This window comes from Plecotus auritus (assembly GCF_963455305.1).
Source record: "Plecotus auritus genome assembly, chromosome: 5".
NCBI lineage: Eukaryota > Metazoa > Chordata > Mammalia > Chiroptera > Vespertilionidae > Plecotus > Plecotus auritus.
The window spans coordinates 16,641,112-16,660,521 of NC_137776.1; the positions used below are offsets into that span (position 1 = coordinate 16,641,112).

A 19,410-nucleotide genomic window follows, 5' to 3' on the forward strand; every position below is an offset into this window, starting at 1 on the left:
ATGTATATGGAGGTTATATTTCACAGTAATTAACCTCTAAATTATGAAACTTGAAAACTTTGACCAAGATCTAGAGTTTGAGGCCAAAACTAAATCAAAGTAATAAGAAGGCAATAAAAAGCTGACGTCACCCCTATCTTTGCACATGGGTGTATGATTTTTAATGCTATCACAGTATGAATGAATGCCCTCAAGGCGGAAACCTCATCACTCATCATCCAGAAGACCAGTTCCATAAAATGAAACACTAAATTCTGACGTGTGATACTTTAGTTGGAGGTATAAACTGCCTCTGATACCAGAACCTGTCTTTTTAGACTTGGAGAAAGTAGAGCTAGTTGAATCGGAAGCCACTTGAGAGGCTGTTGTTAACTTCTTCTCCTCTCCAAGGCTTTCCTCTCCAAGAGTACTGAGTGTTTCCTGCCAGGATGTCCAGACGGTTTTCTACCTGCCTTCTCAGCTTTGCTGACTTACATGGTGACTCCTCCCTTATCCTGCAGCCCAGTTTAATAGTCATTCTGGGGATTATATGTGCTTATCCATGCTCAGTGAACTCATTGATCATTCTTCAAGAGATAAAAATTTGAGAAAATTTCCTTGGGAATTTCTAATTCAGGAAGGTAGGCGTTTCCAGATTTTGAATGCATTGCATTTTCAGAGGATACTTAACTTTTAAAATGTTAAGAATATTTCTTACCTCTACCAAATCAAGTCCTTTAGACTTTCATGTTATTTTTTAATAATATTTTTTATTGATTTCAGAGAGAGGAAGATAGAAACATCAATGATGAAAGAGAATCATTGATCGGCTGCCTCCCCTACTGGGGGTTGAGCTTATAACCCCGGCATGTGCCCTGACCAGGAATCAAACCTCTTGATTCCTTGGTCAACACTCAACCACCGAGCCAAGCCAAATGGTGATATAACTGAAATTTTCTCCTGTGATATTTCAGTAGAGGAGGGCAGTACCAGTGCATTCTGTCTGTGGCTTTCTGCAGCTAATGACTGTGAGTTTATTGTTCTGATGGTGGGGATTATCCCCATTCCTTTTGTAATTGGCAAAACTATTTGCTGGATCATAAGATATATAATTTTGAGGAGCTGGGCCTACCCAGCGGTCACTTATTTTTTCATCTCCATGAAGCCAACTTTTATTTTAATACCAAACGTTCACATTTAAAGGCAGACACATGAGTAAACAAACCAGACTTGCCTTTATTTTAAGCCTCTTTCATGTTTCAAGGATATTTCCCTCCTGACCACATAAGAGGACACTGGATACGCACCTCCTACAACCCTCCCACCCCGCCTTCGTTTATCTACTTAAGTTCAAAGTAGCTGAGTATGGGAATGGCATGCTTCTTCCCATTGCACATAGCCAGCAAATCTTCTAACCCTAGATTCCCAATCCTGTCACCTACCTAAATTTCACACTTAGAGCTTTCTTCAATGAGACCTTAAATTCTTGATCTTGGTGGAAATACTGAACCCCTTCTGGCACCAGCATTAGATCTTAGCTTTGGGTTTACCTGGTGCAGCCCTTCTCAGAGCAAATGCCCTTGGACTGCTCAACCTGTCTCTGCCCCCTTCTTACTCGGACACGAGGGGCTGGCAAGCTGGCCAGCACCAGGCAGCTGGGATGGAAAGGAGCCTTTGCCTTCTGAAGGCTGCCATCTCGGGCTAATGGTATCCTTAGCTTAAGCTGGTACCTGTGACTTTTTCACTTTTCTCCCTTCATTGCAGGCCCAGAATTGCCTCACTAAGCTGTACAAGCTAGATAAGATGCAATTCCGACAAACCATGAGGGACTATGTGAACAAGGACTCCCTCAATAATGTAGTGGACTTCTTGCATGCTTTGCTAGGATTTTGTATGGAACCGGTCACTGACAGTAAGTAAAGCTGAACCAAGTTCTAGTTCTAGGAGAAGTTGCTGTGAGGTAAAGCAGGTAGCATTTCAGAAGCACACTAAATCTATATGGATAGAGTATAGAGGAGGAGATGTATGTGTGAGGGTGTGTGTGTGTATGTATGTGTGTGCGTGTGTGTGTGTGTAATAGTGTATAAACAAGAAAAGTGTGTACATCATCTTTGATGACATATTTTGGAGCCTTTCTGAGGACAGCTCACCTCAGCAAATGGGAATTGGGTGAAGCTGTGGCACCCTCACCGTTAGCCCCTCAACCCTTGCACTACCATTCTTCTCCCTCATATGACCTTCTATTGTGTGACAACTGAGGCAGAGATCCAGGAACTAGGAAATATATTCATAGATAGTCAAGTAAACGAATATCTGTTATGCGTTCACCACATTGCTTGGAGAATTTTTTCACAAAATAGGCAAGAAAAAATATATATAAATATAGTAGTAACACAAATTTGATACACATATATACTCATACAATATACTGATTTAAAAAACAACAACAGGCAAAATGGATGTATAGACAGGCCCACAATATTTTATTTATATCTTAGCTTCATGGCTTTAAGAAAACTCCAGTATACCATAGAGACCTGTGTTATGGGCGGAGACTAGTGAACACCAATTGCATCCATAATAAACCAAACACCTTCAATGCCACTTGAAGGCAAATGCAGTAATGAAATTAAAGTGATGTGTTTCCCAGGTTGAGGAAAATGCACATTTTCATTAGAGACTGGGAAGAAATAACTTCTTAGTGTAGGGGGGCTATATTTATACAATACATGTGTAGTAGTAGTCAATCAATTTATAATGAAGATATATTTGATGGATTTAGAAAATACTGTTTCTCTGTAGAAAATGTGGAATAATGTATGTTATTAAAGCTGTTTTAAGCCAAGCACATTACAAAAAAAGAAAAGAAGAAGAAAGAAAAAAAAAGAGAAAGTGAGAGTTGTGGTTGAGACTATAAGAGAAATCTTGATTACAAACTTTTTAAACAATCTTTTTTAAGCTATTGGAGATAGAAACTATAAGCATAGGCTAAACCATTTGTTCCTAATGTAAAATCTAGAGACAGAATGTGAGAGGTTGATAATAAATTGTATTACTTTAAGGTGATGAATTCCTCCTGGGATTCTTGAGAAATGGAAGTGTCTCACAGTGAATGGGCCAGCCAGACACACAGGTCCCCATCTAGTCAGTCTTGGGGCGACACACACCCTGCCCCTACAGTCTACAGTCCACAGTCCACAGGTGGCTCGAAAGCCATGAGGAATTTTCTGGCAGCCCCCGAATACCTGATGTTACCCTACAAAAGGTCCATGGATTCATGAAAAACTGGCGTAAAATGCCACAGAGGGCGATGGCCTCCGTTCACGGGCGTTTCACATCTGAATGAATTAGAAAGGGGTACCTGTGAGGGAGGTTGTAGATTTTCCTTCGCTGTCTGTCCAAAGAGTCTCTGGGAGCAAGAAGCTGCTGGAATTCCTTTGCAGCTCTTGGCAGGACTCAGTCCCCTTCTTGTTCCTATTGTGTGCCTGTGTGAATGCCTCCCCAGGCCCCTCCTGGCCTCTTCCCTCCCCCTGCCCCACTCACCTGGTTGGCCTCACCTCACTCTACTTCTTACAAACCTAGCAATTTCCACTGAGAGCCAGTATTCTTCACCACCTACAAGACTGATCTGATCAATTTCTCCTCCAATGAGGGACCCTTTAGTAGATCTTTTTTTTTAAAGTAGATTATTTTTTTGAATGGTCACCAATTTAAAAACTACTCTAGATCTAAGTCTTTCTTAGAATCAACAGTTGATTCTCTTTACTTTGCTAAGATTTATCAATTAAAGCACTCCATAAAGCGATGGAATATGTCATAATAAAGACTCTGACAGAGACTATGAATTGTTTATCTCCAAGTCCATGGAAAGGTTACTAATCCTCTGTTTCGGTATTCTGTGTATCCTTCATTAATTCCTGGGTGCCCAGTACTTCTTTAAACTGTGTGGCTTGATGGAAACTGCCTTTAATTGGCTCCTTTGCATTCCAGACAAGGCTGGTTTTGGAAATAACTTCACCACAGTGGACAACAAATCCACAGCCCAAAATGTGGAAGGCATTATCGTCAGTGCCATGTTTAAGGCCCTCATCACGCGCTGCGCTTCAACCACACATGAACTGCACAGCTCTGAGAATCTGGTGAGAGGCTCACCTTTCCTTCCCACAGGAAACCTTTGTCTCTATCAGAGAAAAGTTCTCATGTATAGGAGAAATACTGCATTTCTTCATTTCTTGAAATCATGAAAAAGAGAAGTTGAAGTCTAAAATACCTGCTTTTCCAATGTTACCAGTAACTCACGGTGGAGCCTCAGCAACACATTTCCCTGTTATTCATCATCCTATCTGTAAACAGATTTCTCTCCCTCCTCTGTCTCGGGGCTTCTGTGGTGGTTGGAGTAATAATTGCAAAGTACTTTGAGCCCTTCAGAAAGAAGGTGCTGGAGCGCAGCATGTTAGCTCATGAAATATTAAAAAATGTTATACCAAGCATCTTTTAAAATTATACTTACTTTAAAAATTAATGCAACTATGCTGCTGAAATAGTTGTTTTTTTTAATGGGGGGCTGTATTCTTTTAGCTACTCTTCATAAATGACTATGTTAATTAAACCATTGAAGCCACAAGTAGAGCAAGCCGGGCTATAATAGGTTAATGCTTAATTACTACAAAGGAGATTGTGTACTGAAATGTACATTCAGGCCAACAAACATGAAGGGAAGAGATGAATTCAGGTCTGTCTGGGGAGTAAAAGAGTGTTTCTCTGTTATGCCAGTTTGTTACATATTATGACTCCTATCCAGAAATCAGCCCATTTACATATGTGGACACTATCTGAGGAATTTATTTAAGATATTCTAAACAATTGAAACTATTCACTTATCTGTAAATAAACAGAATAAAACCTCAAACCAAAGGGAATTTAATTTTCCTGGTTGTCAAAGCCACCCCAGCAAGATCCTTGGAGCTTGAGAGTAATATGGACATGACCTACACATTCAATTTGGTCAAAGAAAGAAGTCATTTGACAAGTTGATTATAATACATGTGAGCTCTTATACATCTTATTATATAACATGTATTGTGACATCATGTATGGAAGAAATACTGCATTTCTTAATTTTCTTTCAATCATCTTCCATTTGATTTTGAACCATTCTTCCCCTAGAATGGCTGGAAGTTGAATCTCAGTCATTCTTGACTTTCTCCACTTTGCAGAGCAGTGCAAGTCTTAGGTAGGACCGAGGGCCCATGGGTTTCAGTCATTGGTTCACACCAACTATTTCACATAGTGCTTTTGCTGCATGCAAAAGAGAGTTTGGAACCCTTGCTTCTTGGGCCTTGCCCATCTCATGGAGTAGCTGCCAAAGGGTAGAATGAGGGCACAGGGCCTTGCTGCCCACAGCACTGAAAGGACACTCTCCATGTTTTCCTTAGTAGCTATTCCTTTTGCTTTTTTTTTTTTTAAGATCGTGGGCATAATTGTCCCAGTGGTCTTAGGTTTTAAAACTCAAAGCTATCAAGGTAAGTGTTTTTTTAGGCTTTTATGTTCTGCTTTGCCAGGAACATTTCCTAAGACAAAAAAAAATATAATGACAGCCTTCTTAAAGAAGGAAGAGAGGGGGAAATGCTGAGTACAAAGCTTAATCTCTCCCCCCAAAATGCTGCATATATTTTTAAATATTGAATTACCAATATATTGGTTTTAATAGCTCTGCATCATCTTAAGTTCATAGTCAAGTTCACTTTCAAATGAGGTGCACCATGCATGTTATTTGTTAAATCTGTTCAGCAAAATTCATCATCCTCAAATGTTAGACTGTCAGAAGTGTATAGAGGACTTAACAATTTTATCACAATGATGTAGAAAATTTGGAGAAACTAAACAGGTACTGAAATCTCTAGTATCAACAAAATTCTGATTGCATTTTGTTTTTGCAGGCATCTCTTCAGAGGTCACAATTAAGAGAGCAAAATTAAAGCTTGGGAATCCAGTGGTTAAAAGTATAAATCAATGTCTTTCTAATGACACAGCCAACTTTCTGAATATAAAGCATGATAACCATTCTTTTTCACACTAGAATGACATGCAAAGTTCCTGGTAATGTAGCCATAGGAACAAGGGAGAGGAGGTTTACCATTGATTTCATCATAGGAATTTGTCTCCCCTTTATGATCCCAGTGCTCATCTAAGCCCAAAGAATTATTGCCCCCCCCACACCTTCCTATGAAAACTATACACTCACACAACTACCTTTCCTCACACTTTCCTTCTTGCTTCCAAATAGGGGCTGTATTGTGACATCCGTCAGCTGGTCCAATTTATCAAAGAGGCTCATGGGAATGTCTTCAGGAGAGTGGCCCTCAGCGCTTTACTTGACAGTGCGGAGAAGTTGGCACCAGGGAAAAAGGTGGAGGAGAATGAACCAGAATCTAAGCCTGTAGGCAGTAAAAGGTTGGAAGCTTGAGCTCTCTGAATATTAGTGTTTGCCTGTGTCTGTAGAATATAATCTTCTGTTGCATGTCCATGTTGTTCCCGACATAGTGTGTAACTCCAGTGCAGAGAGTTACTTTTGCATAAATGGAATCACTGATGGTGGTCCAGCTGCAGCTTAGAAAAGGAATGAGTTTACCATCAAATAAGTCCTATCTCTGTATGAAGCAGAGCTCAGTTGATCCCAAACTTCCATGCACGTGAACTGCACTTCATAGCTCTTACTTATATACTTAATCTGTGTTTCGTTTCTTCTATTTATAGATAATATAAATTTTTGGTCAGGAAGGAAAAGCAATTACTGCTACCATATCATCCTCTTCAATTAAATGATATTTTTAATACATCAAAAAACAAATTTCTAAACAGAGCTCTGCTGTTTTTATTTCTAATAAACAAATTTATTGTATGCCTATTTTATGAAAATGCCACTTATAAAGATTAAAGGAAACTCCTAAACTTAAAATCCTGCCTGCAGTTAATGATTCTGTTAGCAATAATGGTGGAATTCTTAGGCAATAGGTAACTAGGTCATGAGTCAAATGGTAAGATATAAATTCCATACCAACATAGATTCTGTTGACATGGGGTTTGCAAGCCATATAGTTGTCTAGAGTAGAGTGTTGTGAAGTATACGAAATACTGAGAAGTGGTGTCCTGCTCTGTTGTGATTGGTGGAATGCACCATTTGCATAGGTCAGAGGCAGGAAGCGTTGTGGATAAAGGCCAAGTGTCCTCTGCACCTGAGGAATGTCGCAGCTTCATATCTGGTCGACCCTCACAGACTCCAGAGCAGTAAGTAGCATTGGTTTTGTGTCCAATGTAGTGGGCTGAGCACTTCCCAATGGAAGAAATTTTATTTTCCAAACTGCTGTTTGTTGATGTTGTTTATTTTAACTTTGCCTTGCTTCTGCCCTTTACTTTTCATTCCCAAAGCCATTCATCTCTACAGATTCAAATCATAAATAATCAACCTCGTGCCTATAGGAAGCCTCTGATATCAGTTAGCCTCTGATATCAGTTTATCTCTACTTTTCATAATGGCAAAATCAAAAGCATCTTGAAATTAGTGTCCCCAGTAAATGTGAAGATTACTGTAGACATTAAATAAACAGCCTAGGCTCATTTGCATTAATTCTTTTGGGGGTTTTTAATCCTCACCTGAGGACAGTTTCATTGCTTTTTAGGGAGAGGGGGAGGGAGGGAAGGAGTAAGAGAGAGAGAGAGATGGAGAAAAAAGATGAGAGAGAGAGAGAGAGAGAGAGAGAGAGAGAGAGAGAGAGAGAGAGATAAGAGGAGATAAGAGAGAAGCAGATTGGCTGCCTCCCCCATGTGCCCTGACCAGGGCTGGAGATCGAATACCACAACCCAAGCATGTGCCCTGACCTGGAATTGAACCCATGACCTTTCTGTATGGGACAGTGCTCCCACTAACTGAGCGACACTGGCCAGGGCACATTAATTCTTCTTTTGAGGACTACTTGCACAAGTGGCATAATCAATATTTAAAATGTGTACACCCTTTTAGGTATATCATATTACTTCCCAGAACCCTGATTTAGTATTAAATAATTATCCTTCCAGAAATTCTGCAAGTAGTATAGCTTTTATGGTATCCTCTCTTCATAGTCAAGAATATTAGTCATCAAATAGGATCTTGGTAATAATCTACTGCAAGCAAACAAAACCTTTAAAGAATAAAAAGCCCTCACAGTTGTGATAGCCCTTGAAAAATCTTAGAGACTGCCCTAAATGGGTGGAGAAAAGTGAGAAGAAGTAAGTCAACTCTATAGGCCCAAGGACCATGTGAGTTTTTGCCTACCAAGATAGTCCCAATGCCTAGATGGTGTTTGGCACATAGTAGACACTTAATATATATTTGAATGAATGAATGAATGACAATCAATGAAAAGATAAACTTGACAGATTATCATTAAACCTTTGTTTTCTTTAACTTTTTCAAAATTGAGGTTAAGTTTTTCTTTAAGGAAGTCTTCAAGAAAATGGTAAAAATCCAAATATAAGCTCTAAGAAAAGAGAAAAAATAATGTGAAAAGCAAAGTTCTATAGCTGAATAGCCACAAGACTAGTTAAAAATCTTTACACACAGAATCTGTCCAAAAAAGCAGGACTTTTTTTCCAAAATCACTCTAGCAACTATTGAGCTAATCTGATAAGAATGATCTAATAGTAAATCGGATTAAAAAATGAAACCATTTATCTTCCTAGGTAATTTAGTTTTGTAGACTGCAAAATATTCTCTTTCTTCCATATTCTGTAAACCCCAAATGATTTCTCAGCATTTAGCACCTATCTCTTCTTTCCCCTCGAATGAAGATACATGTTTTAATAGGCCTCTACTTAAAAATTTCCACTTGAAGGGATGTCATAGAATGTCAGATATAGAACTTTTCCCTCACCTGAGTGGGCCCAGGAGACAGGCATGCCAAATGTCTTCTGTTTAGCATTGGAGAAAGATGGAGAGATGGATGAGCCTGGCTCCACCTCCACCTTCTCCTTCTCTCTCCTCCCTTCCCCTCCCTTTCTTACCTTACCTTTTCTTTTCCTTCTCCCTCCTTAAATAAGTCACTTTAACTGAGTAATATAAAAAGCAGTTTTATATGCTCATTTCTCTGAAACTAATTATTGGTACACACTCATTGGACAAAGCTGATGTTGCATTTATTGAGAAAGTTGATAAATTACAACCTCCATGAATGTTTTCCCACCCAGATCATGTGGTCATGTATCGCACATTCCCCAAAGGTAAGAAATGCTTCATGCACTGTGATCATTTTATAAAAATAACTGAGAAGTCAAATTCAAAAACATTGATTTAAATTCATACCATAATTGATAAACAGATTTCCCTGGTTTAAAATAAGAATAAAAGGTATTTAGTTCTCTGATGAGATTTTGAGTGACAAAATATGGATCCCCATTAAATATCTCTAGAAAATCATTGCTTTACACAGTATTGTCAAATTTGGGGTAGATTCCAAATTTAACCCCAAAGCTTGTAAGCCTTGAATCCCATGAACAAATTTTTATCGTGTTAACTAGGTATTTTCTATAACCTTCTCTTTCCAAATTACTGAAGTCATATATGTTGTTCAAATTGATGAATGTGGAAAACACAGAAAAGCATAGGGAAAAATAGTTTTAAAACCAGAATGCCATCAACTGGAGACAGTTATTGTAAACTTTTGGTATGTTTTGTTGGGTACATTTTTTAGCATATATACACATAAGCTCATACTCAGACACATGCTCACATGTGTACTTTTATTATTATTATTAACCTGGTCTTGTCCTAGCTAATACATTTGATCATTGTTTTTTAACTTTGCACTGTATTTCAACTATATCCATATCAATAGTTTTCTAAAATAGGATTTTAATGTCTATGGAGCATGTCATTATATGGAAGTCCCCTAATTTATTTTAACTGTATCCCTAGAGTTAAACATTTAGATTGTTTTCAGTTTTTCAGTGTTGATCAATGATATCTCAGTGAGCATTTGACCTTCTTATATGTTAGCATGTTGTCCCATCATTTCCTTGTGATAACTTCCTGGATGTTGAATTTTTCTGTCATGGGTGTAGATATAGGCTTTGGATAACCAAATTACCTTCCAGAAAGGTTTAATATTGTAAGGCATTGCTGGCAGTATGATAGTAACCATTGCTTTCCTTTTTACCCCCATAATGTTTGCCAACTTGATGAGTGAAAATGGGAATCTCATTTCAACTGTCTTTTTAAAAAATCCCTAGTGAGATTAAAGTCTGCATAAAATTGGCCACTTGTCTTTTTTCTCTTGTGAAATGCCCTAGTCAGAAATCTCTTTGGAGATGTTCCCATTTGTCTTACTGTATGGGACAAATATTTTTACTTTTTTTTAAAATTGGTTTCAGAGAGAGGAAGGTAGAAGGAGAGATGTATAGAAACATCAGTGATGAGAGAGAATCATTGAAGGTTCCTGACCAGGAATCAAACCATGACCTCCTGGTTCATGGGTTGATGCTCAACCACTGAGCCACATCAGCTGGGGCAAATATTTTTACTTTTAAACCTTACTTAAGTTTCTTTGACTAAAGTAAGCCAAATAATTTGGCATTCTGAGAATAATTTAGTAAACAATTGTTGAAGGATCATCCCTTGGGTGTGGTGATTACATTTCATTTATTCATTTATTCAAGTATTTTTGTGAGTTTTTTAATGTCAAAAATTATACTAAACTGGAATGGGGGTGGGGAGTAAGATACAGTTGTGCACATGCCTTGGGGAACTTCCAAAAGTGGTTAAATATTTACTAACACTGTAAGTGCTGCTGCTATTATGACTCACACCTGCAGATGAATAATTGCAATAAAATTTAGTCTTTTTATTAAGGCTGAAAAAAAATCACTTCAATTTAACAGCCGAGACACGACTGTTTTCAGGAAGAGCTCACAGAGTCAACCTTGGTCTTCCTCCTTCCACTCCCACTCTTTCCAAATCCCAGCTCTTCAGAGAGAAATCCTGCATGAGTTGCCTATGTGCCATTAGCAGGGGGTTGAAAGACATTTAAGAGACTTTCACAGTGTATCACATATTTAATTCTTGCCTCTGCTTGCTTTCAGCGATGAACAAATGCAAGGGGGCAACCTGGGGCGCAAAGATTTCTGGCGCAAGATGTTCAAATCCCAGAGTGCAGCAAGTGACACCAGCAGCCAGTCTGAGCAGGACACTTCAGAATGCACCACTGCCCACTCAGGGACCACCTCTGACCGACGTGCCCGCTCACGGTCCCGCAGAATTTCCCTTCGGAAGAAGCTGAAACTCCCCATAGGTAAAAGTATGTCTGTATTTATTTATGGATTCTCTTATTCCCTGCCATGCCCTCAAACAAACTCATAATCAAAACAGAACAATGCATGATAGGATGCAGAAAGGGAAAGCCTTCAAGTGAAAGACCAAAACTGACTACATTCATTCATTTACTCATTTTTTTTAAACAGATATTTCTCAGATTTCAACTATGGCTTCTATAGGGTGCAAACATTATGTTGGGCATCAGGTATTAAATGGTGAGCAAAATTACACAGTGCCCAATTTTGCAGAACTTGCAATCTAGGAGGGGTGACAGATAATCATGCAACTAAGTATAGTGGCAAACTATGGATTTTATAAAGGAAATATACACAAGGCATCAAATGCATGCAACAATAGACCTGGTCTAAATGGGGGAAGGGACAGGAATTATAGAAGGTTTCTTGGAGGAATATCTTTTTTTCTTTTTCTTTTAAATATATATATTTAAAAGAGAGAGAGAGAGAGAGAGAGAGAGAGAGAGAGAGAGAGAGAGAGAGAGAGAGAGAGAGAAACAGAGAAACATCAGTGTTGAGAGAGAATCATTGGTCGGCTGCCTCCTGCACAGCCCCCACTGGGGATGGAGCCCACAACCTGGGCATGTGCCCTTAACCAAAATCGAACCTGAGATCCTTCAGTCCGCAAACCAACACTCTATCCACTGAGCCAAACTAGCTAGGGCTGGAGGAAGATCTTAAGGGAAGGAGGAAGGAGAGCACTCTAGGTGGTAGCCATAAAATATGCAAAAATATTAGGAGGGAGAGAAATGGAAGAGCTGAGCCAAGGAGAAGAGGGGCTGCAAGATTATGGTAGAGTGACAGGGGCCAGAGCATGCAGGCCAGTTTGACTCTCTACCCTAAGCCCTCCATAGCCCAGGTGGGATGTTGAAGAGCAGTAACATGAGCAGGTAAACTTTTTCTAAAAGATCGCAGCATGGAAAACATATTGGAGGGAGCCTGAGTGGGTAAGAGAGAGTGTGGTCCAGATATGAGGAATGGTAGCTTAGACTGGATGGTGATCATGTAGACAGAGAAGTACTTGAAGGGAAAATCAACAGGACTTACTGGAAGATATGAAAGTTATCAAGGAGAATGGGATATAGTATGGTTTTATTCACCTAGGAGGCTTAGGTTCTTTTAGTCCTGGTCTTACTTATTCATGTAATTTTATAGTCCAACACTGACCATTTAGATTCAAAGCATGTACATTGAAAACAATTTCCTTTCACTTCTATTTATATCAAGCCATTCAACTTCCATTGCTTGTTGGGTACATGCTGGCATTTCTATTTAATTCATTTGGGAGAAAATGCTATAATGGTCTGATTTTAAAAAAAATTATTAAATAGGGAACTGGCTGAAGCGATCCTCCCTCTCGGGCCTGGCGGATGGCGTGGAGGACCTCCTGGACATCAGCTCTGTGGACCGCCTGTCTTTCATCAGGCAGAGCTCCAAGGTAAACAGGACATTACTTCTGTGGGAGGATGTTGGAGTCGCTGATGAAAAATTGTTAGGCCTGAGAAATGCTAAACACCTGGAGGGGCCAAAGAACACTAAAGAAACTCTCTTTAAGTTGAACAAATTTAGGAAACTTAGTTAGATGAGCAATGAAAGCTAAGATGTCTTTAAAAAAAATATATATATATATATATATATATATTTTTTTTTTTTTTAAAAAAAAAATATATATATATATATATATATATTTTAAATCCTCACTCAAGGATTTTTTTCCATTGATTTTTAGAGAGAGTGAAAGAGAGAGGGAAAGACATAGAGAAATATCAATGTGAGAGAAACACTTAAATCGGTTATACAAGCCCTGATCAGGGTCTGGGGCCGGGGAGGAGCCTGCAACCAAGGTATGTACCCTTGACCAGAATCGAACCCAGGACTCCTCAGTCCACAGGTTGACACTCTATCCACTGAGTCAAACTGGCTAGGACTAAGATGTCTTAATAGTAGACATTATAAAGGAAAAAAGGAAAAGTGTGGCAAAAATTTTATATAAAATTATAATGCAGATATAGGTATATGTGTGTGTGTTACTTTCTAACTGTATTAACTTTTAACACACATGTAAAATTCCTGATATTTCAAGCTCCTTTCCAGGAATACAGTAATTCTATAGTGATTCCTCTCTCTCTCTCACACACACACACACACACACACACACACACACACACACTATTTATTCTTCTTCCACTACTTTTTGCATCAGCTGAACCATTCTCCCTATTGAAAAAGATAAAGATACTCCAGATGACTTTTCCTATTTAGTGCTTCTTCATAATACTGTTACACAATGTAGTAGCACATGATTTGGAACAGGTAATAATTCTCAGGGAAATCCATTTCTTATAAGAGTTTTTCTTATGAATGATTCATGGCCTGACCACTGTAATTTTTAGCATATGATAAGTTACACTTTTCATAGAGAAATTATTTGCTTACATTCTTTCTTCTTTGAATCTTACTAAAACCAGTTTTCTTCTATCTCTTGTAAAAGTAATATTTTGAAATTATATAAAGAATATAGCAACATTATAAGACATTTAGAAGATATATTTATAATTCACGTTTCACATTCTTTATGCTAACAAATTGGTCAAGGATTTGAGAGTTTATGAGGCCCATAGCCTCCTTGCTTTGTTGGAAATTTTGATTACTGTTGGCTTCAGGGCAAGACTGAGAATACATCTTAATTCTTTGAAGAACCCATGTTATTGCTTTTTAATTACAGTGTACTTTATAAACAAATTTATGCTGGTTCTTCTATGGAGATTTGAAATCTCTATTCTGCTTTCTTTTTGGTCTGATTCTCAATTGTGGTGGTGTTATTTGTAAAGGATGCAGATGGCTTTCTGTTCCTGGTTTTCAGTTTGAACTTAATCAAAATTAAACTCTAGGAATACCTCAATTTTTTTTTTACTACGTTATTTTCATAGTGTCTGATTATTTCACTTTCAATCTATGACCAGGATCTTCCTTCAAATTATAGTTACAAAGTATGACTAACTAGATGTGGAAATCAGAAGTCACCTTCATATTCTAAGCATCTTATTTTTCAAGACAACGATTAGTATAAACACGAAGAATTGAACTTAGTCATCTGGTTACTTTCCTTTTCTTCTCAGGTCAAATTTACCAGTGCAGTGAAGCTTTCTGAAGGTGGGCCTGGGAGTGGAATGGAAAACGGAAGAGATGAAGAGGAGAATTTCTTCAAGCGTCTCGGTAAGTGTTATGCAGCCTAAGAATTATATTCAGCCCAGCCTGCATGGTTCAGGGGTTGAGCATTGACCTATGGACCATGAGGTCACGGTTAGATTCCCAGTGAGGGCATATGCCTGGGTTTCCGGCTCAATCCCCGGTGTGGGGCGAGCAGGAGGCAGCCAATCAATGATTCCCTCTCATCATTGATATTTCTATCTCTCTTTCCCTCACCCTCTGAAATAAAAAAAATACATTTTTTAAAATATAATTACATTCAACTTTCATCACACAGAACAAAAAATTGATTATTGAAATGTTTTATTTTCTATTTCCATTGATGTATTTATTTTTAGTTTTTATTAAACTTATTGGGGAGACATTGGTTAATAAGATTATGTAGGTTTAAAGTGTATATTTCTATGATGTATGATCTGAATATTGCATTTTGTGCCTACCACCCTAAGTCAGATCTTCTTCCGTCATTTGGCCTCCTTTACCCTTTATTACCATCCCCCATCCCTCTGGTAACCACCATACTATAGTCTGTGTCTATGAGTTTCAGTTTTATATCCCACATATGAGTGAAATCATGTGGTTATTAGCTTTTTCTGACTGACTTATGATCCAACAACCCCTCTTCTGGGTATCTATCTGAAAAATTTGAAAGCATTTATTTGCAAAGGTATATGCACCCCTATGTTCATTGCACCATTATTCACAGTTGCCAAGACATGGAAACAACAAAAGTGTCCTTCCATAGATGATTGGATAAAGAAGATATGGTACGTATATACAATGGAATATTGCTCAACCATAAGAAAAGATGATATACTGCCATTTTCAACAACATGGATGGAACTAGAGAATATCATGTTAAGTAAAATAAGTCAGTCAGAAAAAGCTAAGAACCATATGATTTCACCCATTGATTTCTTATTTATTTCCTTCTCATATGTGTGTTGTCTAGAAACAAGGCTGTTCAAGAAATGTTTGTTTCTCTTCTGTAGCTTTTAGCCAGGCCTTCTTTGTGCCATTTGGGATTCTACCTTTTGAATTTTTTCCATTATCGGATTTTTCTTGAGCTACTTCCTTTTGCAGATGATGAAAAATATACTACACTAACCGAAAAAAAATACTGAAGGTGTTGGATATGGAATATTTGCATCTGAAATGGGAACCTACTCATAAGGAATGAAATATGGAAAATTTTGATAATTATATTCTGAGCCATTTTTGTACTTATGAAAATTTTCAAACATAGACCAAAAAGTTAAGAGAATGGTCCAACAGATCCTATATATCCATCACCCACTTGCAATAATAATTAAATTTTTTCCATATTTGCTTCATTTATCTTTTATGTTTTTTTAATGTATTTTAAAACAAATCTCAGATACCATCCCTACTTTTGCCTTTATGCTGAGGCAGCAGGCGGAAAGTGGGGCCACGGGTAGGAGGAATCAGGATATTCTTGACAGAAGAGGTGAGAAAACCATTTCTGGAAATCAGATCTGTGACGTCTCAGTGAGGACGAGGAGTTAGTAATATCATAAATGAGTGGCCTGAGCATAAATTAAATCAAACTCTAAATCAGTGGGGGTATAGTTTTAGGTGTTGGAAGTACATTTCAGAATCCTGAGAAGGAGCGTGCGCCTGATTTTAAAAATGATATTCAACATAATAATCTTATATAAGAAAAAAATTAAATATATATATATATATATACATATATATACATATATGTGTGTATGTATATATATATATATGTGTGTGTATATATATATATATATATATATATATATATATATATATACTAGAGGCAGAAGAGTCATGAGATATTTAGGTTTTTAAAAAAGAATTTGGGGATAAAAATGATACAAAACAATACTTTGTACAATTTTTTTCCTTAATGTGTGATCCCTTAGATTTTCTGTATCAAAATCAGTGGAATGTTTGTTAAAAATAAACGTAGCCCTATGGAACCAACGTCTATAGCGATGGAACCTGATACTTTGAATTTTAATAAGCTCCAGACTAATTCTTATTTGTAGGCAAGTTAACTATGGAAAACTAAGAGGGGAGGGATCAGTGGTCCCCAAACCTCCCACCACAGTGTGTGGTCAGGCTGGCTGCATTGTTGTCATCTCGGTGTCTCTACAAAGCACATTCTTACCCTCTGCTTCCAGAGATGTGGAAGCTCTGGATCAGATTCAGGAACTTCCTAGATAATTCTGATGCTCAGACGGGTTTGGAAATCCTGGAGTTAAATTGCCAACCTCTAAGGTCCTTTACGACTGACTGTAAGAGTCAGTGGTTCTATGCAACTAACATATCAAAATATTGCCCTTGATGTCAGTTTATGTAACATGTGTGAAATTGCACAGTGATTGAATCTTCCATAAAAATAGAAGTGAGCTGTTGATTACAGGAAGAATTATTTTAAACATCCAAGTGTTCTCACATGTATTAAAAAGGAGACCTGGTAGCAAAAAGTATTCAAAAGTTTACTCATGTAAAACCCCACATTTACATTTACTAATGCCATGTGCCACCAGACTCCCAAAAGTCAGGGTGTGTCCAAATAAGCATTAAAATAAAGAGGAGGGAGGCGGAGTTAGGGAGAATGTTTTCAGGCCAATACTACAGAAAACCCATTGTCATTTTGAAGCTCTTTTTAAATCTGTGATTCTTCACACACTTTCTCCTTCATTCCTCCACCACAGGTTGCCATAGTTTTGATGACCATCTGTCTTCCAACCAAGATGGTGGAAAAAGTAAAAACGTGGTGAATCTTGGAGCAATCCGACAAGGCATGAAGCGCTTTCAATTTCTGTTAAACTGCTGTGAGCCGGGGACCATTCCTGATGCATCCATCCTGGCAGCTGCCCTGGATCTTGTAAGTTGTTGGAAGAATTTGCTCATCTGGTTCCTCATTCCTATGAATTCTGCTAAAGGAGGAAAGCATGAATCACTAATCCTGACCCCAACTGTGAGCTTATGTTTTGTTTTGTTTTGTTTCCTCAGCATTCTTGGCAAAAGGGAGAAGAAAGGTAGTAGTGAGAGAAGAAAAGAAAGGGGTGAAATCTTAATATGTTTGGGGAAATAGAATATGACATTATGATTAAAAGTATGTGAGGGCTTTTGGAGTCAGACTGCCTGGGTTAAAATTGTTCGGGCATTTACTGACTAAACCTCTGTAAAATAGAGTCAGAGTAATAATAATATTATAGCTACCTCCTAGGGCTGTTGTGAGGATTAAAGGAGTAATTAGATATAAAGCCCTTAATAAAGGGTTTTACTGAATTATAGTAACTACTCAATAAAGTGGGTCATTATTATTGTTGCACTATTCTTGGTCTTATATCTGTCATGTATTAGTCTTTTAAACTAAGAGTCTTGGTTTATCAACTGGTGGGAAAATATGAAGGAAGGATCAATTTAAATTAATTGTGCAAAAGTGCATTGAACACAGTGTGGTATTATATACATGTAAAGGATTAAAGAGTATAAAATTGATCTTGTTTAGAAAGTGTTTTTGTCAGGTAAACTAGGCCCAGATGTGGGTTTTGAACTCAGCTTTTCAATTCTTTTATTTATCTTCTGGTTTAATAAACTTCATGTACTAGTACTGCATAAATATTCAGAACAAAATACCCAGTAAACATCAAGAAATCTTTTATTTTCAATTAAAAAGTACTAAAGTAGACTTTTATTTTAAAAAAAAACACGCACAATCTTAAGCTTGCCTATAAAAATGATCCGTTTTCCAAGTTTACTACACATGAATAAGTGACCACTGGCCACTCATATTGAACCTGGAAAACATCTAAGCCTTATATAATCATCACAATGTAATGTAATCCGTGATATTTTTTTCTGTGACATTTGCAACTTTTATTCCCAAGATCCTTAGTGACTGCAAGGTATGTGGATTCACTTAAGCCTGGAATGCAAATAATATTGTCATCACCAAAAATGATGACTTATCATTACACATGATTTTTCAGTCAGTTTCCCGTTCCTGCGTATTGGCCTTTTACAAATACATTTGCGAACTCCAAAATGTTCAGTATATAATGATGTATGCTGTGGTGACTAAAATGTAGAGTCACAGTGTCCAGGAGAGCTGAGCCTGGTGGCAGTTAAAGGACCAAGATGCCTGCCTAAAGCTTAACAAGGCAAGAAGCCAATCCCTTGTTTTGTAAGTGGGAGAGTGGTAACTAGCCTGTCACTCATTTGACTCATGCATGGTTCTTCTTAATCACATCTGGATCTATTCTACAAGAAACAGATTTAAATAAAGAAATGTAACAGATTAGTAAGAAACAGATAAACAACTGAATGTTTAAAAAATAGGTGAGTACAAGATCAGCCAGTTCAGCAGAAAAACTAATAGCTAATAAGGTATGCCCCATCTTACTTAGAGTTAAGAAAGGCTCATTACAATGTCCATAAATTCCTATTTTGCAACTATCTGAGCTGCAATGACTAGAAAGTGTTGACTGGGTATAAAATACCAGACACCACTACATGGAGTTGGTAGCGGGGGAAGCAGCAGGATTTGATTTGGAACAGAAGGAAGTCTTGGAATAACAGGTGAGAGTGACAGAGCAATAATAGTGAGTGGAACACTCATTGGCCCCTCCAACAATAGTGGAGTAATTTTGGACAGAAAGTAGTCACAAAGGAGGGGCAGGTCTTAACATATCCATTATATCAAATGACTTGGGTAGTGGAATGAAAAAGTCTGGAGTCAGTGTGCCTTATAAGATACCATATAATAATTAAATCTACCAATGTCTATTGAGAGCTTCCTATGTGTTGCCAGATCTGGTGGTAGCTGTTAATGATAACAGAACAAAATTCAAAGGAGAG

At 37.8% G+C, this 19,410-nt stretch overlaps 1 protein-coding gene across 17 annotated transcripts in view; it reads left to right on the forward strand.

The window, feature by feature from the left end:
• The window catches only part of UNC80 (unc-80 homolog, NALCN channel complex subunit), a 184,465-nt gene that overhangs the window by 46,651 nt on the left and 118,404 nt on the right, over positions 1-19,410 (forward strand). For 11 of the 17 annotated variants that reach the window (XM_080670881.1, XM_080670875.1, XM_080670876.1 and 8 more), the window contains exons 15-22: positions 1,744-1,891; positions 3,970-4,118; positions 6,266-6,432; positions 7,168-7,266; positions 11,095-11,309; positions 12,672-12,778; positions 14,460-14,556; positions 17,259-17,431. In XM_080670881.1, coding sequence (XP_080527007.1) covers positions 1,744-1,891; positions 3,970-4,118; positions 6,266-6,432; positions 7,168-7,266; positions 11,095-11,309; positions 12,672-12,778; positions 14,460-14,556; positions 17,259-17,431 — 1,155 coding nt within the window. The remainder of the gene's footprint in view (positions 1-1,743; positions 1,892-3,969; positions 4,119-6,265; positions 6,433-7,167; positions 7,267-11,094; positions 11,310-12,671; positions 12,779-14,459; positions 14,557-17,258; positions 17,432-19,410) is intronic. The other 6 variants (XM_080670883.1, XM_080670870.1, XM_080670871.1 and 3 more) reach the window with 2 other exon arrangements.